At 42.6% G+C, this 23,173-nt stretch overlaps 1 protein-coding gene across 6 annotated transcripts in view; it reads right to left on the bottom strand.

Moving 5' to 3' along the window:
- Positions 1-23,173, bottom strand: part of GULP1 (GULP PTB domain containing engulfment adaptor 1) — a 168,060-nt gene that overhangs the window by 19,280 nt on the left and 125,607 nt on the right. For all 6 annotated transcript variants that reach the window (XM_081182112.1, XM_081182110.1, XM_081182113.1 and 3 more), the window contains 5 exons: positions 20,403-20,474; positions 13,727-13,825; positions 11,579-11,716; positions 9,393-9,509; positions 3,814-3,906 (listed from right to left, as the gene is read on the bottom strand). In XM_081182112.1, coding sequence (XP_081038238.1) covers positions 3,814-3,906; positions 9,393-9,509; positions 11,579-11,716; positions 13,727-13,825; positions 20,403-20,474 — 519 coding nt within the window. The remainder of the gene's footprint in view (positions 1-3,813; positions 3,907-9,392; positions 9,510-11,578; positions 11,717-13,726; positions 13,826-20,402; positions 20,475-23,173) is intronic.

Below are 23,173 nucleotides of genomic sequence, written 5' to 3'. Positions count from 1 at the left end.
TGGATGAGTTGGGAGTTTTTAACTAAATATGCAAATTATGTTTATCAGATTGCAAGAGAAGCATTGAGGATCTGCATGTGGGGAGGAATATGCAGTAAGGACAAGGGGGTAGGTTTAGCATAACACCTGAATTATAAGCCCTTTGGAGTCTTTGTGTTACATAAATAACCTTCCCATTACTGCTTTGTTTTCCATATTTAGCATTGTGATTAATAATACATACTTGATTATGCTCTTTAAAAATTCATTGTAAATATCCTCACTAAAAGCAATGTCAGGGCTCTAACATATGATTAATATACATTTTTAAAATCCATATATTAAATATTCACCAAACAGAAAAGTTGAAAGTAGCTCATTTATTTTTAACGCAAAATTCGAACCACACTGAACTTTTTTTGCATTATAACTTGATGAGTAATTTTACATTTGCTGAAGCCTATAGCCAAACGTGGGTCCGTCCCCCCCTACAGTCTTAAGAGGATGACAAATATCAGAGGCAGCATTCCTAATGAGCAGTGGGAAATGAAATACCTTGAGCATAATGCTAACAATTAATTTTCGACATTTGTGCTGGACGGGCCATTCTCACAAAGTTTCAGGCAAATAATTTCTGTGAAGGTTTCCGGTTTGCTCGCTTGCTCAAAGTCTCTCAATCTTGCTACTGTGATTGTTCAGAAGAGGCGGATGGCATTAGCAGTAGTGGAATGAGTGTTTTCCATAAAGAACAGAATGATAAACAATATTTATAGTGTGTTACATCTTTAGTATTTGTTTTCACTGGGATTTTAATGAATGCAAGAAACAGAGGGTCTGTCACCATGACTAAAGAGGTGAGTGGCTGTATTAAATCCAGTCTTCTATAACTGGATGGCGGGGAGTGTGTGTGTGTGTGTTTTGGACTGGAAGACCCTCGCGGGTTCTAGTCAAACCCTACAATTTTACGGGGACCCCCTTGACGGTTTAGTCCAGTCAAAGGCAACTATGGGGTTGCAGTGTCCATCTCGCTTTCAGGCTGAGGGAGCTGGCATTTGTCCACAGCTTTCCAGGTCATGTGGCCAGCATGACTAAGCCACTTCTGGTGCAACAGGACACTGTGATGGAAACCAGAGGGCATTGAAACGCCATTTACCTTCCTGCCACGGCGGTGTCTACTTATCTACTTGCACTGACGTGCTTTCAAGCTGCTAGGTTGACAGGAGCTGGGACAGAGCAACAGCAGCTCACTCCGTCACGGGGATTCGAACCTCTGACCTTCTGAATAGCAAGCCCAAGAGGCTCAGTGGTTTAGACCACAGCGCCACTCACATCCCTCTCCTACAATTTAATGATTCTATGAATATTACCCCATTACCATTTTCTTAACATTTACTGTAAATTGGTGACATCTATTGTACTGGGTGGTCCTATTATTAGGTTAAAAATTAAGCTCTTATATTTTGAGAATATCCACAGTGTATGTCTTTAAATGCACTCTCCACGCTCTTGCCACGCTTTGTTATCCTACGGATCTTTTCTTAAATCCGTGTTCCACCTCATTATACCCTCCACACTCAATACTTAAAAAGCATAAATCTTGTTACATAATAACAATGTCTCTTTGTTGAAACAGAACATTTCTCTCAGTTGCTTTTTACGTTAAATGTTCCTGAAATACAAGACTCCTATGTGGAACCTGCCTATCTTATTCCCCCCCCCCAACTTTCTGGCTTCAAGCGCCCAGAAAGCCAGTGGCAGCCTATGAAGACTTCTAGGTACAGAATTCCTTAGCATGTGGCCAATAAAAAATTATTGGAAAGAAGTTGCCTGGAGAGGTTTTTCATTAGGAAGTGGGACAGACATAAAAAATAATAATCAATAAATAGGTGTGTTTGCACACCCTGAAACACATTTATATGTTTAGTAATTCTCACACCACACACAGAAAGCTGACTGTAGAAATGGGTGGTTGAGGGAAGCAAAGAGATAATGGTAAATAATGGGGTTTTTTTGTGTATTTATTTGGTTGTAAATTGATTTGGGCTGCCCTGGGCAAAATAAAGCAACTGACTGAATGACTGACTAAATAAATAAATTAACTTCTTTTTTTTATATAAAAAAGTGTGTTTCTAAATGACTTTGCTAGAGACAATGGGAGACACGATTGTGACAACACATATACACAAATATCCTCTTTCTCCCTTTAGTTACTGTTATTCTGCCTTGATGAAAGACATACTTTATGAATCATCTCTTTATTGACACAACATTCTGTGTGATTAAAAGCTAGATTTGCCTACGGGTTAATAGATTGCATTATAAGGCATAATTTAATCATCACTAACAAGATTGTTTAAATCTGTGAAAAGTAGACCATCATGAAATTTATGAACCCACGTCAATTACATTTATTTTTTCAAATCACTTTTTAGATTAGATATCATGTAATCCACTCTTTAATAAAATATTTATTTCATTCATTTTTCGTTTTTATTTTTTAAAAAATAAAAATTGATTTCCTTGCATGAGGAGCAGGATTCCACAGATTAAATATATACAACCACTGTGGACTTAACTAGACACAACTGTATAGAGGACAGAAGCAGAAGAGCAAACAACTTTTTGACAAATACGGACGCACATAACTGAAAACAGCCACCCTGGTATAAAATTATTGGATGAGCCTCCAATAAAATTAAAACAAAATCAAAACTAAGTAGAAATCTACAAAAGTTGCACTGCAAAATGAGGCCACATTTCACAAAAGGTGCATACTCTGGGATTCTCGACATAAGGTAATTGCATTTCTATGCCACTGACTGCCATTGTTGTAGCTTGCAGGCAATTTGTGCTTTAAATGCAGCTGAACACATTAGGTGATAGTAGCATCACCTAAAACCATACTGTCATTGGCTTAATTAAGATTGATTTTTCTTGCTTTCAAAAAATCCACTACAGTTGTACCTTGGTTTTCAAACAGCTTAGTTCCCAAACGTTTTGGCTCCTGAACGTGGCAAACTTGGAAGTGACTGTTCCGGTGTGCAAACTATTTTTGGAAGCCGAACATCCAGCAGGGCTTCCAATTGGCTGCAGGAGCTTCCTGCAGCCCATCAGAAGCCACGCTTTGGTTTCTGAACGTTTTGAAAGTCAAACGAACTTCTGGAACAGATTTTGTTTGATTTCCAAGGTACGACTGTACATCCACAATCACACATGGAAACAAGAACCAAAATTGTCAACTATAACAAACAGGGAAAGAGCCATATGATTTTTGAGGCAGCTTTACATGGAATCCGACTTCATACACACTTGCAGGAAGGATTAGGAAAAGGAAGTTAGTTAAGTGCATCGCACATAAAACAAACTGGTAAGTAAGTAACTGTATGTTTGTGACAAAACTTTGACAATGTTAGATACACCCAAATTTAGGGACTAGTTCTCTGGCAATGCTTAAGTTCTCAAAAGAGAGAGAGATGCTGATATACCAAATAATGATCTGGAAGCCCTTCGTCATACTTGGATGTTTTGGCACTTTGTAATTGTACTTGATAATTAGTCAAACTAACTTTTCAGGGACCCTGTCGCCTACTCTCAACGTTGAATCTTGGTATTGAAACTAAGAGTAAAGTTAGCCAGTTTAAGTCATGATTGTTTTTTCCCTTTCATTAGCTCATCACAATCTTAGAGTTACTTCAACACTGAAATTGCCATTTATTTGTTAAGTCAATCAGAAAAGAGCCTTTGGGTTATTTATTTAGAAGCAAAGTAAGTATTAAAAGTGTTAAAGTGATTGCATTTCTACGAAGAAAAAATGGCTTTGCCCAGGGTACTTACTGGCGACGTTTGCACTTGCGTTATTCTTAACTGGTTCTCCAAATCTTGAACCTTGTTTTTTAGCTCAATGTTTTCTGTTTCTAGTTCATGAATCTAAATAAAATAAAAATGCAGTTATTAGAAAGGTGAGACTAATGAACTGCGTTGGATTTATTGACTCATTCTTACTCACTTCCTGAATGAGCCCAGGAAAGCAAATAACCAAGGAACAAAATCTTTGCCGTTATTAAGAAAAGAGGTTTGTACAGAAGCAAGTTGTTGATACTTATCCATTAAAAATTTCCTCTCAAGGATGCATATCTCATATAGGAAGCAAATAGAATAATCAGGTCTTGCAATCAGGAGTGCTGGGTTCCACCCAGCATTGTGGGTGCCCGGTGCACAGATGTGACATCATGCGCAGCACATGACATCACACATCACTGCAGCAATGGGAGGGCCCAATGGAGTGCCCCGCCACAGGGTGTGTGTGATGGAGTACCCCACCGCAGTGTGTGAAGCATTGGGTCGCCTAGCCAAGCACCCTTAGTGAAAAAAAATTGAGTGCCCAGGCACTCAGGGCCTTTTGGAGATGGTGACTATGCTTGCAACAAACAAGAGATCAAGAGGTGCAAATTCTCCACTGCATGGTGCATGAGACATGACTTTTTATGGAATCAAAATGGAGCTTATATACAGTAGTATTATCAGCAACAATGCACTCAAGATTTTTCTACAATATCTACACACAAGTTGAGTTCTAGTTAGGAAAGGTCCATTCTAAAGTTAATTGAAAGGTTTCTTCTCTTCAAGTTGAGGTTCAACTCATTTTATTGCTTCCTCTTGATCCAGAGGGCCTTTTCGGTGGTGGCGCCCGCCCTGTGGAATGCCCTCCCATTGGATGTCAAGGTGATGGACAACTACCTGACATTCAGAAGACATCTTAAGGCGGCCCTATTCAGGGAAGCTTTTAATGTATGATATTTTAGTGCTTTTTGGTTTCTGTGGAAGCCGCCCAGAGTGGCTGGGGAAACCCAGCCAGATGGGCGGGGTACAAATAATAAATTATTATTATTATTATTATTGACAAATAGACTCATTTGTCCCAATATCAGTTTCTCTACCCATGGGATTAGAGTAGCTGGGTCAAGTTGTTTTCTTTCATTTTCTTCTTCTTCTTTGCTTAATGCCAAAATACTTTAGAAAAAGTGGAGGGGCGAGGGAGGTATGGCGGTGGGGGCAGATGTTATAGGCGAAGGGGATCGAGATATGGATACGCTCGTACCCCTTCCAATCTGCGCCCCATCCCGAGAGACGAGGGTAGGGTGAGCAAGGATTACTCACCTCCTTCACTGGTGTTGTGCAATGCCAGGTCTATAGGCAACAAAACCGCTACCCTGCGAGATTTCTTTATCTCGCAGGGAGTTGACCTGGCTTGTGTGACGGAGACCTGGGTGCGCGAAGGGGTAACTGTTACCTTACGAGAGATGGCGCCCCCGGGTTTCTCCGTCCTCCACCAGTCACGGACTGTGGGCCGGGGGGGAGGGGTGGCAGTATTAATCCGGGAAAATTGTTCTTTCAGGGCTCTACCATCGCCATCGATCCCCGGCATTGAATGTGTTGGCCTAGTGTGGGGCTCCGAGGAGAGCTTGGCTGTCTGGCTGGTGTACCGGCCACCTAGCGCACCAGCAGCCACCCTGTCAGGCCTGCTGGAGGCGGTGGCCGGCTGGGCCTTGGAGTTCCCTAACCTATTGGTATTGGGAGACTTCAACTTCCACGCTGATGCCACTCCCTCCTCACAGGCTCTGGACCTGGTGTCTTCCATGGCGACACTAGGGCTCTCCCAGTTTGTTTCGGGCCCCACACATCAAGCAGGCCACACGCTGGATTTGATCTTTGGCGCCGGTATAGATGTGATCATGTCTCCTTCGATGAAGGTGCCATGGTCTGATCACTACGCTCTGAAAGCCAGGATTGACTTTCCACCCCCACCCTGCTTAGGTGGCGAGCCGATTTGGGCTCGCCCGCGGAGGCTGATGGACCCGGATAGATTCCGTCAAGCCTTGCGGGACCTTGCTCCCCCTGGCGACTCATTGACTGAGCTTGTTGAGGGCTGGAATACCCAGCTCCTGGCAGCCATCGATGAGATCGCACCTAAGCGCCCTCTGTGACCCCGCAGAAACCGGGCTCCCTGGTTTACCGAGGAGCTTCGGAAAATGAAGCGGGACCTCAGACGGCTAGAGCGAGTATGGCGGGGTGCCCGTGACGGAGCCTCAAGAACATCTTATAGGGTTTTTATGAAAACCTATGAGATGGCAGTGAAGGCTGCTAAGAAGTCTTACTTCTCGGCCTCCATTGCATCCGCTAGCTCTCGCCCGGCGCAATTATTTAGTATAATTCGGTCTTTAACGTCCCTTGAAGGACAGCCAAATTTAAATAACAATCTGACACACAGCTGTGAGGCATTTGCGAGCTTTTTTGCGGAGAAGGTCCTGTTGCTCCGCCATGACCTCCCTGCCAATTTGGATACAATAAAGGAACTGGAGGCCCCTCGACTGTCCTCGGGTCCAGTATTGGACCACTTTGACCGGATATCTCCAGCCGATGTGGACAGATTCCTCCAAGCTGGAAAGCCCACCACCTGTCCTCTTGACCCGTGCCCGTCATGGCTGATTAGAGCGTGTCCAGACGAGGTGCGGGGCCCCCTGGGGGATATCATCAATTTGTCCCTTGGCACCGGGATATTCCCAGGGGAACTGAAGGAGGCGGTGGTGCGTCCGCTCTTAAAGAAAACATCATTAGATCCCTCAGATCTATCCAATTACCGCCCGGTCTCGAATCTTCCATTCCTGGGTAAGGTGATTGAGAGAGCGGTTGCTGAACAGCTTGGTAGGTTTCTGGATGAAACATCTGCTCTGGACCCATTCCAGTCCGGCTTCCGCGCTGGTCATGGGACCGAGACGGCTCTGGTCGCCCTAACAGATGATCTCCGCAGGCAGCTGGATCGAGGCGGGTCAGGGCTGCTGATTCTTCTAGATCTGTCAGCAGCCTTTGACATGGTCGATCACGAACTCCTGGACCACCGCCTTGCCGACGTGGGGATCCAGGGCACAGTCCTTCAATGGCTGCGCTCGTTTCTCTCTGGTCGGGGACAGAGGGTGGCGCTTGGGGGGGAATTGTCATCACGCCACTCCTTGGTGTGTGGAGTGCCTCAGGGTGCAATTCTCTCCCCGATGCTTTTTAACATCTTTATGCGCCCCCTCGCCCAGCTTGTCCGGAGTTTTGGGCTGGGTTGCCATCAGTATGCTGATGACACCCAACTCTATCTGTTGATGGATGGCCATCCTGACTCGGCCCCAGACACACTGACCAGATGTCTGGAAGCTGTGGCTGGATGGTTACGTGGGAGCCGGTTGAAGTTAAATCCTTCGAAGACAGAGGTCCTCTGGCTGGGGCGGGACGATATGGGATCGAGGGGGCAACTCCCATCTCTTGCGGGGGTGCAATTAGTGCCAGCACCGGCCGTTAAGAGTTTGGGTGTAATCTTCGATACCTCCCTTTCTATGGAGTCGCAGATTACAGCTATAACAAAGGCGGCATTTTTTCATCTCCGCCAAGCTAAGCAGTTGGCCCCTTATCTCTCTCGTCCTGACCTAGCCACTGTGATCCATGCGACGGTCACCTCCAGACTGGATTATTGTAACTCGCTCTACGTGGGGCTGCCCTTGAGACTGACCCAGAAACTCCAGCGGGTGCAGAATGCCGCGGCGAGACTCCTTATGGGGTCTTCGCTGCGAGACCACATTCATCCGGTATTATACCAGCTGCACTGGCTCCCGGTGGAGTACAGGATCAGGTTTAAGGTGCTGGTTTTAACCTTTAAAGCCCTATACGGCCTAGGACCCTCGTACCTACGGGACCGCCTCTCCTGGTATGCCCCACAGAGAAACCTACGGTCTGCAAATAATAACATCCTCAAGGTCCCAGGCCTCAGAGAGGTTAGGCTGGCCTCAACTAGAGCCAGGGCCTTCTCGGCTGCAGCTCCAAACTGGTGGAATGCTCTGTCAAAAGAGACTAGGGCCCTGCGGGACCTGACATCTTTCCGCAGGGCCTGCAAGACAGAGTTGTTCCGCCAGGCCTTTGGTCAGGGCGCAGCCTGACTCCCTCCTCTGGCAACCTGCACATAATTCTGCTTAATTGGTTGCCATCAATTTGATTTAATTAATTTTTATAATGAAATATTTTTAGATTGTGTGATTATTTGACTGATTATTTGATTGTTGTTAGCCGCCCTGAGCCCGGCTGTGGCTGGGGAGGGCGGGATATAAATAAAATTTATTATTATTATTATTAAAAAGAACATTAACCTGGAGCAATTTAGAAGAGGCTATTTATTGGGCAAATTTATGCGCTCCCTCTCCCACAGACAGCATAAAACTAAGCAGTAAAGCAAGTTTAAAAGAGGAAGTGCTCAATTTAAAGGCAAGGGACCCCAGAAAAGTTGTAATAATGTTTGGGGCAAATTTTCTGGAATCTTATCAAATCATTACTACCGTAGCTCTCAAATAACATTCCGAGGCAATAAAGCAGTGGGCATCCATGTACACAGGACATCCTATGCTGGACAGAATATTAAACAATAATCAACTGTGGCCAAATAGGCATTCATATGACCAGTCAAGTTGGTGCTTGAACACGCCCTGACCACTGCAGAACCATTCACTTGGCTTTTAATGAAGCTATTCAGAAAACTGAAGCTCATGCTGTATTTGTGTAGAGCCATAGGCATACAGAATATGTAATATCTGAATGCAATATTTAGGGCTGAGCATACTGGATTTGGCTGCATCTAGAGCCAAATCAGGCATATTTGGAGGAGCTTGGCTGTTGGATGAGTTGGGTTCTGATAACCACATATCACTGCATGTTGGGCTGGATGGCCCATAGTAATTCACGGTTGTCAGGGAGGAAGGTGAGGCAGGAACCAGGTGGGAAACCTCTGCGAAAAAGCCCATGAACACTAGGAGAAAGTAGGGGCCTGATTGCTGGCTCTCCTTCCTGCCTGGCGCACGGTACTTTTCAATCCGCTTCTCAGATCATTGTTATTTTAAGAAACTAATTAAACATAAGCCTGCCCCTAGCTACTTCGGGGCTGGATTTAGGTTGGGGCAGATAGGCCCCAAATTAGCCAAGGGTGATGTTACCTGATTTGGGACCCCTGGATTGAGATCACAGGTTGAACAGGTGGGGTGTGCAAAGCCCTAATAAGTTCAGATGAATCACTAAAAACAATTTAAGGGTACTTTAGTTACTAGCAATAGCTTCTCTGAGTTGGATCAGGCAAAGTCATAATCAGAGTGGACCTAATGAAATTAATGGACAAGTTAGTAAAGGTTAACTTAAATCTGTTGTTTTTAATAGTTCTACCCTGAGTAGGACTTAGTCGGACACAACCCCCTAATTTCATGTGTTGTCGTAATGAATTTTTCTATAATGTTGAATTCTCACTTTTGTCCTGCTATACGCCAGCAGTATATCTTTGAAAATCCAAACAATACATTACTTAAACCAAGAAAAGAAACCCAAATTCTGCTACTTACTCTTTTCTGTAACCCAGCAATCTGTTTTCTTGTTTCGACATCCTTTCCTCCAGATTCCAGAAATTTCCTGTAAGCCAGGTCAAATGCTTGACCAATAGTTAAAGTTATCTCTTCTGCCTTTATATGGAGCAAATATTACTGTTAGCTTGTAAACTCTAGCTGAGCAGAAACCAAACCCCTAAAGGAACATACTGGCCTAGTTCACATGTAATGCTAGGCCAAATCATGGTTTGGCTTCAATGGGAAAGTGTGTGGGTTCCTGGAGAGAAGATCATGACTGAAGCACTCCAGTGTTACTGCTGCCATGTCACATAGATGTAAACCATGGTTGAACACTGCATTGCATGTGAACCCTGTGATACGTCAAGCTGTTTCAGATGTAACTGCAGAGTGCAGAAAAACCACATTTAGAGCTCTTTTGGCAAAATGCATTCAAAGGGACAAGACATTAAGGCTATTGTTCAAGACGTAGTACATGAAGGGTGGTCAGATGGAACGCAGCGTTGGCCACCACCAAGGAGCTGATTTTAAGCCAGGGCCAATAACAGTGTAACTAGCCTGTCTCTGGGATAATTACAGATGGCTAGACCTGGAGCGGCTCCAAATGGCTTAAGTCCTGGTATTCACAGAACATGATTTGTGTGTGCTTTTACGCTGCGTTTCCTGACCAGTGAACATGACTCAGAGTTTCAATGACTGCCAATGCTTTTATCCATCCCAGACCTGGACCACTGAGTCACAAGGCTGGGTTGCATCCGCGATATGCAAACTTATCTGTACATGGGTGATGTGACTGTCCTACTTAAACTGTCCTTCTAGTTATAATGAAAAAGTGCATCGGGATTTGGAAGCAGAGGAAGGATGAACACAAGATCCAAGAGAAGGAAAGTATCCAAAACATTACTTTAGCCATTGTGCAGCACTTAACACTGCACAGCTCTATAAACAATCAAAGCCCTACAGCAAGATAAAAGACAGAGCCTTTCCTTCAGTCTCAGAACAGCGAAGGACATTTCTCCCAGGTTTTATGGTACTGTTTTTCAGATAGTAAAGGTTAAAGGACATCTGACATTAGGTCCGGTCGTGACCGACTCTGGGGTTGCGGCGCTCATCTCGGTTTAAAGGCCGAGGGAGCCGGCGTACAGCTTCCGGGTCATGTGGCCAGTATGACTCCACTTCTGGCAAACCAGAGCAGTGCACGGAAACACCGTTTACCTTCCCACCAGAGTGGTACCTATTTATCTACTTGCACTTTGACGTGCTTTCAAACTGCTAGGTTGGCAGGAGCTGGGACCGAGCAATGGGAGCTCATTCCATCGTGGGGATTCGAACCACCGACCTTCTGATCGGCAAGCCCTAGGCTCTGTGGTTTAACCCACAGCGCCACCCGCATCTTGTTTTTCAGATGCAGAGGTACAAAACAGAAATGCTGCCTGTCAAGGGCACATGTATTCCTCTTCATACTAAAATGCAAGGCCCAACGCTGGCCCACCACACACTGCTTCCTGGTATTTTAACGCAGCATGCAGCAGGATGCAACCTTGATGCTTAATAGTGCTTGGTTTGGACATTTTGGGTATCCATGTTGAAGTATAAAATACTTTGGACTAAGAAATATTTGGACTAAGAAACAAGGAGGCTGTTTTTCTGGCTTTCCTTATATGGTCTGTGATTGACATTGCATAAGAACATAAGAAAAGGCTGCTGGATCAAGCCAAGGAATGGTACATCTTGTGTAGAATCCTGCTCTCTCGGTGACCAACCAGACGCTTATGAAAAGCCAGCATGCAGAACCTGTGTGCAACAGCACTCTCCCATCCTGCAGTTTCTAGCAACCAGTGTTCATGCTTTTTTCCTGGGTGGACGTGGGGGGAATGCAGGGGGATGCATACTCCTAAACATTTTGTGAATCTAAGTTTGGCCTCATTGAGGGGCAGTATTTCAATATGAGTAGGAAAATGAGAGTACCCCTAAACATTTTTTTTTAAGAAAAAAAGCACTGGTTGTAACAGTCTAAAAGGAGCACAGTGATAATACCTTCATGACAAATTTGGCTTCAAAGTTAGAAGCTTTTGCATGTTTTCTTCTCTTTTCTGCCTTTACAGCAAGAAAAGGGACAATAACTTTCAGCGTAACAAACAAAACTCAACCCCAAACCAGCTTTAAAATAAATACTTCATACTTACACACTTTTCACTGTCAAAGACATAACACAAGTGCTTGTTTGACTCTGAATCTTTGCATATGAAAGTGAATATCCTTTTGTCAGTTTTGTCGTCAGCACAAAATGATATCCTGTGGAGCTGGCAGTTGTGCTGGACTTCCTGCAAAAAATAAATAAATAACGATGGTGCAATTACACATCCTGGCTTGCATTTGGGGGGGTCTGATGATCGTCTAGTGAGGCCCCACAAAAGTTACCACAACAAGCTATAATTTTACATTCTAACATGAAATATGCCTCTCACAGACCAATACACTGCTTTGTTAGACATGCCTGCAATCCGAATAGGCATCTGGGTCTAATTTTCAGCTACACAAGGCAAAGAAGCATAAACACAAGATGTTCCATTGCAGATATTGGGAGAGCTCCAGCTCCATTCTCGGGACTCTCTTGTTGGATCACACTCAATGTAGTTTCTGCACAAAACATATTTCTGCTGTACATAACATCCCGTCAGTTGACATGACTGTATATTAACCGTAGTGAGTGGACGATGCAAATGCCAATTTTCCAGATAGAAGGACGGGATCTTGAAGTATAGAGTAAATGAGGAGTACCATGCTCTATTTCAGAATACCACTTAAGAGATATGTTAAACATATCGGGCACTTGAAACACGTACAGTGGTACCTCGCAAGACGAATGCCTCGCAAGACAAAAAACTCGCTAGATGAAAGGTTTTTTCGTCCGCGATTTGCCTCGCAAGACGAATTTCCCTATGGGCTTGCTTCGCAAGACGAAAACGTCTTGCGACTTTGTTAAGCCGTTTAAACCGTGCTTCGCAAGACGGAAAATTCGCTAGACGGCAAAAATTGTGGAACGAATTAATTTCGTCTTGCGGGGCACCACTGTACACGGAAAACAACTTCTGCAATCACTCTCAACTAATCCTGATTGCAGAATATTTTAGAGAGCCAAATTTAGATTTGTGACCCTGGATTAAAGCAGCTGAAGTGAAGTTTTCTTGCATTCTTTGAGAGCAACCCTTCAGCAAACTCATTTCACCTTCTGTGTGTCAGTGAATGTGGTGCCATCTGCAAGCTGTGACCAACATTAAGGAACATCCCATTCCATAACCATAACACAGTTTCCACTTGGCTCAGAGTTGATTTTTCAAGATCATCATTATCATCACCATGCTGAATACATTGAGATTTTTTTATTAAAAAAAATCCCTGCCAGTTACATTACGGTGAGCTTAAAGGAGCAAGCTTTATTTATTTAAGGCACGTGTTTACTATAAAAGAGTGAGAACTGAAAAATAATTGTTTGCACTGACTGCATGAATCTTTAATGCCAACGCTGTAGAGGTGATTACTGATTTTTTCCCAGCTTTCCCAAACATGGTGTCCTCTAGAAGTTTGTTTGGGAGCACAACTCACATCAGGCCCAGCCAGAATAGCCAATGACTAGGAATGGTGGAAGTTCTAGAGTTCTATCCTGGAGGGCCGTATTTAGAAGGTGATTGGGCTGGATCCAACCCCTGGGGCCTTAGTTTGCCTACCCATGGTTTAGTCCGAACCTCTGCAATGCAGGAATATGCAGCTGTCCCATATGGGGTTTGAACCTGCAATCTTGGCGTTATCAGCACCGCACGCAAGCCAACTGAGCTATTGTGAAGTGAATTTCAGTTATTCCTTGGGTGACTTTTGTTTGGGAGACTGATAGGAACATGACAGGTTGAAAGATTTTCCCTGCCCCTTGATCCATGTATTTCATCATTACCTCCACCCACATGGTGATCCCACTGGAAGAAGCAGGGAGGCAATTTTCTCCAATTTCTCTCCACCCCCCGCCAACCCCCAGAAAAGCTGCAGAGGGAACTGAAAGAAAAAAGATGGCTGGATCTAATCCATTGCTGAGGAACTTCAAAAAAGCAGAATATATATATATATATATACTGTGTTACTATCTTGATTATGCAATGTTTTATAGCTATTGTAAATTTATTCTTGGCAGTGGCCATGATGGGAGCTCATGTTTCATACCAGACCTTCTGCTATTTTTGATCCTTGCTTGCCAATGAGATGGATACATCTAATTTAATATATGTATTACGTCAAATAGTCAGAATGCTAGAGGGAGAAGAGGGAGAAAAGAGGGTTCCTACCTTTGTTTTGGGATCTAGAATTTTCACTCCATATATTGAAATTTGCAACTCAACCTTTGGTGTTTTTTGACCTTCAGATTTCTTGATATGTCTTGCGAACTGAAAATGGGAAACAAAGGATCATGTAAGAATATACATAGTTTAAATTTCGCTCTATTAATTACGTCATAGTACGTTCCTTTTTTGAAATTTGCTACAGCTCACAAGTTCCAAAGAAAACAATATCCATTTCCAGCTCTCTGTCTATCTCAGGTCCTCTGCTGAGGTCAGTTGGTGAGACCTTTGTATAGGTGCCTCCTCCATTAGTAGCAAGGCTTCTTTCAGCAGCCAATGCAGATTTTTCAGGGCTGACTCTGCATTTATAGATTATAATTCATTGTAATACTCTCCAGGATCAGGGATGGACTTTGGTAATCTTTCATAATACAGTGCCCTGAGAAAGCCCAAAATCTGATGCCCCCGAATGGATCCAGGTGCGCAGGCTGGGAGTCATTTTGGACTCACAGCTGTCCATGGAGGCGCAGGTCAATTCTGTGTCCAGGGCAGCTGTCTACCACCTCCATTTGGTACACAGGCTGAGACCCTACCTGCCGCAGACTGTCTCGCCAGAGTGGTGCATGCTCTGGTTATCTCCCGCTTGGACTACTGCAATGTGCTCTATGTGGGGCTACCTTTGAAGGTGACCCGGAAACTACAACGAATCCGGAATGCAGCAGCTAGACTGCTGACTGGGAGCGGCCACCGAAACCACATAACACCGGTCCTGAAAGACTTACATTAACTTACATTAAATAGTTGCAGCCAGGGGAAACACAAGAGGTTGGGTTTACTGCATGGTTTAGGTGTGATACGTGATGTACTAAAACTCAATGTGATACCCCCCCTTTTTTACATTATTTAGCCATTTTATCTCATGAGGCATGGGCCAAAACTGGTCTGTCCTTACATTTCACTGGGCAGCTTATATTGTTGGAAGAAGTGGCTGGTTTTCTGCAGGATCTTTGAAAGTAAGAAAGTTGATATGAAGACTGCTCCTAAACTACTGTTGTTGCTGCCCTCGATTTGTTGCAGCAGAACTGGAAAGCAAATGAAGGTGTGTCGCCCATCATCAACAAGCCTTTGCTAGTGCTCAGTAGGAAAGAAGCAACAATGCGATGGAAGACAAGATGATGAGAGGGGCAGCTTGCCAGACTCCAAAGATTGAGATCTATTTTCTCCCTTGGGCTCCATCCTTTGTATGTTTCACACATTAGTCATTCTCCTTTTCCAGAACAACGACATTCTTACCAACAGGCCGACAATCTGTGTCTGTTTTAAGATTAGGGTTTACTTGAAAAGGCTCACTATGAAACATTTTGAGTAACACCCATTTCATATAACTGTTTGATTAGAAGAATGGAAAATGTTACTTCGGGAACAAGAACAAAGAGTTCAAATGGAGTATTTTGGAAGCGTCTATGTAATGGACATGCTCTACCAGAAGATTCTCCTGGCTTCCACGTTCCCTCTGGTAATGATGATTTATACTATTTTTTCACATCTGCGCAAGGGAACAGAAAGCATTCCAAATTAACAGTACAGGAGAATGCTGTATAGGAAAGTTGATAATGCAACAAGAGTGTTTCTTTTCAATAATATTAACAATTCCTGGCCCAGTGTAATGACTTAGTACTGATAGCAGTGGCATAAATCATAAACTGGAAGAGAACTAGGAAAGAATTAACCCTGCCAAAAACGTCTCTTTTTTGCTGTAGAGCATTAGCACCACCTACTGGGGAAAATCAAATTATTTAGTGCCATATGTAATAGTTTCATAAATTAATAAGTTGTGGAGAAAGGGAAAGGGAATTAACAACTTGATGCCCCTACATTGTCGACTATTTTATCACTTGAATCATAAGTGGGCTTTTAAGTTGGACACATCTTCAGCAGAGTTCAAGCAATTTTAACGTTCTATGGTCAAGAGTGAGCAAGCAACATTTCCCGCGGTGCAAAGCTACACAGCCTTTTATTAGTGAATGGACATTTGAGATCATATAGTATTTCTGAGTATGTGCTCAACTCTTTGAAGCATCAAGGCCTTTGATGAAACAAGTGCCTTGAACTTGGATCACAACCCAAATACATGGAAACATTAAAAAAGTAAGTATTAATTAGGCCCCAAGATTTATGATTAATTTCCTCTAATAGGAGCCTAAACACTTAAAACATGTTCTCCCTCTTTTCCAATTAATTCAGTTCTTTTTGAAGTTGTGACACTGCTGTGGTTTCATGAAATTTTAATTGACATTTCTTTTAACAGTAATAATAATAATAATGAACAGATAGGAATACATCTTTATTTTTTACCATTAAGTATTCTCATGCAGAGCATGCTTTAAGCTGGATCACAGAAATTTTATGATGCATCTTTAAAGAGAATTAAAATGGAAGAGGTTTTAAATTTAGCATGAACTGTTGGATAGCATTTCGTTTCTCAGACTGCTACTCCGTCAGGCTTTTAACTCTAACATTTAAGAATCAATTTCTAGTTTTTCCTCATTCTACGCTTTCTCCCACACTAATTCAGCCATCTGAGATTTTATACAAATTTTGCCCATATAAAAGATACCCCTATATCTAAAATATCCAGACATATGGAAATATTCATACTTCTTTGGGTTCAATGTATTCATTCTTGGTTATGAGATGAATTAACTGAGTTAATCTTCCAAGTAATATGATCTGTGCTCCAAGGTTGAACAAGAAGGGCAAAAGGCTCACAGCTCCTGCAATAACCAAGACACTGGAGAGTTCCCAAACTGAGCCTCAGTGTCTTTTTAAACCATTGCAAATGTTTTTATTCCGGTTGTCTTTCTGCTATTGGGCATAAGTTCTTAAAACAATGGAAATTTTAGCACCAGTTTCTTATTGGAGGAACAATCCTGTTGCCTGCTCTGAACTGTTGCAGTACATACAGATACTGATGACAGATGCTGATGATTAAAAAATGATTTATGTTCCAGATGTAGCTTTTAGTTGAACCCCCCCCCCACTTTTTAATGGGACATTGGGATCAAATAGGCTTATCCTTTAAAAAAGAAATAGATATTTGACTATGACTCTAGTGTATATATGAAATTGAGTCAAGGATTTGTTGACCACAGGGTTGGTATCTGGGGTCAGCAATGGCCCTCAGTGTTCAATTCCTACAATGTCTCATAAATTCAGGATAGCATATGGAAATAATTAATGAAATGGTTACACTTCCTTATCCTAATCAACATAAAGTTGTTAACTGAGAATTTAAACCAGATTGAGGATCATTTAGATATTATATATGGCTTAGTGGTCAACAAGTGCATAGGAAGATTAAGACTGATATTTACTAAGAAATTGGATGACCAAACATTATCTGTGAAGGGCTGATTCAGAGCTCTGATCTTATCATTCTTTCCCACACAGCGTTCTTCCCACCCTCACATAATGTAAAATGCAAATTAACTGTCAACAATGATTTTTTGCCTAAAGCAAAAATGGAAGTAAATGTTGTGATTTCTCCTCAGGCAAACAGCATGAGGAATTCCGAAGGAAGCAAAAAGTATCTGCAAAAAACCTAGTGAAACATATTGGGGATGACAGCTCTGGTGCAAAGCAGAAATGTGGAAATTCTTCCTTGAGCATTCAAAAGAAAAATTTTGTACAAATCATTTTTTGCATTCTTCTTTCTACCCACACTGCTTCTACAAAAAAATCAATGTCCTTTTGCAGGAGGTAACTGGAGAAAGAAAAGGATCGCAGATTGGTGTCTGCTTACCTGATACTCAGCTAAAAAAATGATTTTCCTGAGCCTTATCACCACTGTTGCCTGCTCATCCGCTTCCATGCAAAGGTAAAAGTGTAGAGGGTGCTCAGCAGGGGAGGAAGGGCCATTAGCAACAAGGGCAAAGTGTGAACCCCATTTTAAGTTGGATTCAAACTTAAAAAGGGCTGCAAATGACTTCAAAACAGTGGCCACTTACCTGGGACTCTGTTAGAATTCCTGCTCCATGATTGCAGCCATGGGATTTTTGTCTATCACATGACGGTGTATATTTTGACTTCACAGAGTGGGAAGTGACGGAGACAGGATGTTTGTGTTACTGTGTTCCGTGAAGTGGGACTATTGTCCTTTGTTCATTCTCTTTGCTGTCTGATGCTAGAGAGAGAGGGAGCCATGTTGCAGTGCTCCGTGTGTGTTTATATGTAGATAAAGTAATTAGCCAAAATGCTGAGTTGCTGAGGTCTGTCACGTGAACTAAGAAGACTCTGCGGATCCCTAAGTGTGCCGGTGTCTGTTGGCATCGGTCACTGTGATGTTCGGGCAGAAGAAAGCTTTTGAAGCTCCCAAACGAACGACCAGGAGGGAGAGAACATGCCAGTCGGGCATGTGTCTCAGCCAGGGTCCTACCCGAGTGTAGGATGAGCTCCTGACAGACTCTGGGGGAGGGGTAGTTTGCGGTCCACTGCAGTCCAGTCCCAGGGCTATCTTCATCCTGGCATGACCATTGGGGGATGTGGGAACCTCCCTCTGCAGTCACCCAGAATGGGGAAAAATTCTAGTTTGAATGGGCCAATCAGATAAGAAGGGGTCAGCAGCGGCTTGGGCTGTGGACCTGGTTTCAGTCAATTTAAAAGCAGACTGTTCCAGGCCTCAGCCTGTTTAGATCATGCGGGGTGGAACCCCCTGCTTAAACTTTGCAAGCATCGCTGGTGGAAAAGCAGTGGAGACTGAGAAAGCAAGTCAACATGAACAGAAATAACACAAAAGGATTAAAAGATTCACTGTGCAGCACCTGCATCTGAAGAGAACATAAAGATCCAATTCTACATGGTGTGTGTGGCACTCAAAGAAAATCTAATGAAGATGATTTATCGTTGGTACATCACACCAAGTAAACTTGCCAAAATGTATAGATATCAGGATAAACTATGTTGGAAAGGCAGGGAGAAGGAAGGGAACTTCCTACATATGTGGTGGAATTGCACTAAAGTTAAAATCTTCTGGGACATTATTTATAATGAATTAAAAAAGGTATTGAAATACAATTTCAGTAAAAAAACCAGAAACATTTTTATTAGGGTTAATTGACAAGGAAATCCACAAAAAAAGATGTAAATTTGTTCATGTACACCACAATGGCAGCAAGAATCCTACTGGCCCAAAGATGGAAGCAGCAAGAACTCCCCACCCTGGACGACTGGCAGATAAAGATGGTAGAATTTGTGGAGTTGGCGAAGTTGACGGGGAAAATTAGGAGTCAACTAGACGATAGATTTCAAAAGGACTGGAGCAAATTTATATATTACTTGAAAGAAAACTGTAAACACCTGAAAACATTTGTAGCTTTAACGTGAAATGTTTGGTAATGAGGAAAGAAGGAGCTAATTTACAAATGAGAGGGTGATTTTTAAATGATCATATAAGGTAAAGAAGTGATTATAGAAATGTGATAAATATGTTAATGTTATAGGAAAGTCAGAAAGAGGGAGGGAAGGAGGTCGTTGCTCTTTTTGAGTAAAAATGTAAGCTTTGGATATGTATTATGAAATGAAATGGAATATGGAAAACTCAATAAAAATCATGATTTTAAAAAAAGAGAGATCCAATTCTAGTGGACGGGGAGTGAATGATCCCTAAACTTATTTCTGTTTTTCACAATTACAAATTGACATTTCTGGGAATGTTAACCGTTGGCTGTTTTTCAGGACACTGTTCTTTTCTGTATGAAAGCCTGCATGCTTTCCTGCAGTGAAATCAAGTGAAAATCACAGCACAGGTATATTGCAAGTGTGCGCCAAGTCCTTCAGTTACAAGCACATTGTGAGGAGCAAACACCAATGCCACCATGTCTCTGTAAGTCTTTGCAAAAAGTCCCAGCAGCAATGAATCAGGTCAGGCTGGAAGACACCCTTCTATTCTTAGTATGCAGAGAGACAGCAAAAACCGGGGAGGAATCAGAAAAAGGAAAGCTGTGAGAAACAGGATAATGGAGAGGAGAGGAATTGCTAGGATGCATTCCAGCCAGCCTGCAGAGTGAGACGTTTGGGGAAACAGAGATAAGAGGGTGGAGCCCTCTGAAGCTGTGTCCAATGAGAGGACAATATAGATTTGGAGGAAGGAGACCACACACTTGGAGCAGAGAAGGAAAACAAGAAGAAACACGGGATACTGGAGTTAAGGTCTGGAACAAAAGGTACTACTGATGAACCTTTAACAGGAGATTAGTGTAATGTGTGGAAGGGGGCCATGACTTCACTTATGAAAAATGGAAATATGAATGGTTGTATCAAGGCTCCACACAATATATATCTTGGAAGCCAAACGGAATCCGTTCCAGAAGCCCGTTCGACTTCCAAAACATCCAGAAACCAAGGAAGCTTCTGCAGCCAATCAGAAGCCACAGAACCCGCATCAGACGTTTGAGTTCCAAAAAACGTTCGCAAACCGGGTTTGCAGCGTTCAGGAGCCAAAACGTTCAACTCGCAAGGCATTCGGGATCCAAGGTACAACTGTACACTGAAGGAAGAGTATATTGGTGTTCTGAGATTTTCTAGCAGGGGGTGGATAAACATAGAGGGAATGCAACACATATGTTTAGAACAGATCAGGCATTGCTTCTAACTGTATCTAATAAATTTAAAAAGAGTTTCCTACCTTAAGTTTTCTAACAGCATCTCTCACGACTTCTGTGCCTTTAGGTTGCTCCACTTCTGTGCTGCCAAGAAACTGAAAACATTGTAATTTGTGAGAAAAGTAGTGGATGCTTGTTACCTTTTTTTTTTTAAAAAAAAATGCCTTTGAAATAACTGTATTGATTTTGTATTAATTGTATTAATTTTGTATTAATTTGGTGACAATTTGTTAAAAATTATGGAAAATCAATAAAAATAATTGGCCAAAAAAAGAAAGAAAGAGAGAGAGAGAAAGGAGAAGAGAAGAGAAGAGAAGAGAAGAGAAGAGAAGAGAAGAGAAGAGAAGAGAAGAACTAACTAGCCAGAATTGTAGCTGCAAACTATTTCTCTCTGGGGAATATGCAAGTATAAAGACACGCAAACATATTTCCACTTATGCTAAAAGTTTCTAACTAACCGTACATTAAAACATTTCTTGCTTCATTTTATAGATTTCTACATGCTATTGCATAATCCTTATTTTCATAATTAAAATAGTAGTGTTTCTCTTCTTGTAATCATCACAAACTTGGAGTTGGCATGACTTTTAGCAATGAATGTAACAGCAACAAATGTCATGGCATTATTTTAGGTTATATATTTATTTTTTTTAAAAAAAATCAGAGTGTGCCTGAAGTTTGGTCTCTTTCCAACATTGGCAGCTTGAACAGAGCCACAAAACTAATGGACCCATCTTAAAACATGCTGTAGGGCCAACACATTAGCATAATTCACAATATAGTGCCAGCATTCCTGACACATATACTGGCACAAATGCTCAGGATCAAGGTGAAACTCAAAAGGCTCTCAATGGTACATTCATTGTGGAGTGGAAAATGAAGACTTTGGTAGCAATCATAACACCTTGCTTAAGCACATTGTTACTTATATACAAAAAAAAGGTAAAGGACCCCTGGATGGGGACTGGAAGACCCTCACAGGTTCTGGTCTAACCCTACAATTTTATGGGGACCCCCTCGACGGTTAAGTCCAGTCAATGCAACTATGGGTTTGCGGCGCTCATCTCGCTTTCAGGCTGGGGGAGCCGGCATTTGTCCACAGACAGCTTTCCAGGTCATGTGGCCAGCATGACTAAACAGCTTCTGGTGCAACAGGACACTGTGATGGAAACCAGAGCGCATGAAAACACCGTTTACCTTCCCACCGCAGTGGTGCCTATTTATCTACTTGCACTGGCGTGCTTTCGAACTGCTAGATTGGCAGGAGCTGGGACAGAGCAACAGGAGCTCACCTCGTTGCGGGGATTCAAACCGCCAACCTTTCAATCAGCAAGCCCAAGAGGCTCAGTGGTTTGGACCACAGCGCCACCCCGCTTTTACACCAGACGAATTTGTCTTATACCAGACGAATGAGGGAAGGATGAACATGCACAACTGCCTTAATCCATAGATCATGGGTGGGCAGCCTGAAGCTGTGGTGCACAAAATGTACAATAGCGCAGTGAGAGTGGCACTTCAATTCCTTCGGTTTGTCGAAAAGATTGGCCATGGCCACTACAGATCCTTCTTTTGGCAGAACAGGAGGAGGAAAGAGGAAGAAGCACTTGGATTGCATAGCTGTCAGCCTTTCCCTTTTCTTGTGAGGAATCCTATTCAGAATAAGGGGATTTCCCTTTTAAAAAGGGAAACGTTGACAGCTATGGGATTGTTCTCTACCCCAAATGTGTGGGTGAGCATTATGGGAAGCAGTGCTATAATTTATTTGTTTTTATTTTATCTATTAGTTTTACATACTTATTTATATATTATTAAATTTGTATGTCTATTAAATTTATTAAATTCCTCAGAAGATCTCAGGGCATTTCACAGAATATAATACGAGATAAAACACAAGTAAATAATTAAACCAAGAGAACAAAACCATAACCCCTGTTTTATGTAAGTATAGTAGCAGACTGCTGCTGCTTTTGCATGTACAGTGGTACCTTGGGTTAAGTACTTAATTCGTTCCGTCCGTTCTTAACCTGAAACTGTTCTTAACCTGAAGCACCACTTTAGCTAATGGGGCCTCCTGCTGCCGTTGCGCCGCCAGAGCACAATTTCTGTTCTCAACCTGAAACAAAGTTCTTAACCTGAAGCACTATTTCTGGGTTGACGGAGTCTGTAACCTGAAGCGTATGTAACCCGAGGTACCACTGTACAGAAATGGAGCCACATCTGCATCAATACTTTATCGCAGTGCCTTCTACCCCTCTTCCAACTTACTGCAGGCGCAGAAGAACTAATGACTTCGCAGAATGCTACACCCACAAATTAATCACCATTTATTTCACCCATGTGCTAGTGAGCAATACTGAACACGTGGCAGGTTTATGGTTTACTCTTCCAACTGGTTTCCGCTGCTGAACCACTTCATGAAACACGATAGCTGATCTCACAATAGTTTCACACACGAGTGATAAAGTTGCAGCTACAGTGAACACAACCCCCTTTCAACACCAATAATATCAATGCCGAAGGGCCAGTGCTATATAACTGTTTCTCTAAACAATTTGGAATACCATTTTTGAGGCCTCAAGCAAGTCCTCTGCTCACATATTAACACTTACATTTCCCCCTTGAATCCCAAAATATATAATTTGCAAGCAAGGAATGGCTCAAGGCATGGATCTCGGCTCCTGCAAACTGAAGGTGGAGTGGGGATCTATTTCATTCTTCCCCTTGCAATCCCTATTGGCCCAAAAGTCTGTTCCAGGATTATCCTTGCTTCTATTTATGGAGGTCTCCAGTAGAT

This window comes from Podarcis bocagei (assembly GCF_964188305.1).
Source record: "Podarcis bocagei genome assembly, chromosome: 1".
Lineage (NCBI taxonomy): Eukaryota > Metazoa > Chordata > Lepidosauria > Squamata > Lacertidae > Podarcis > Podarcis bocagei.
This window is presented reverse-complemented; position numbering and strand designations above follow the sequence as displayed.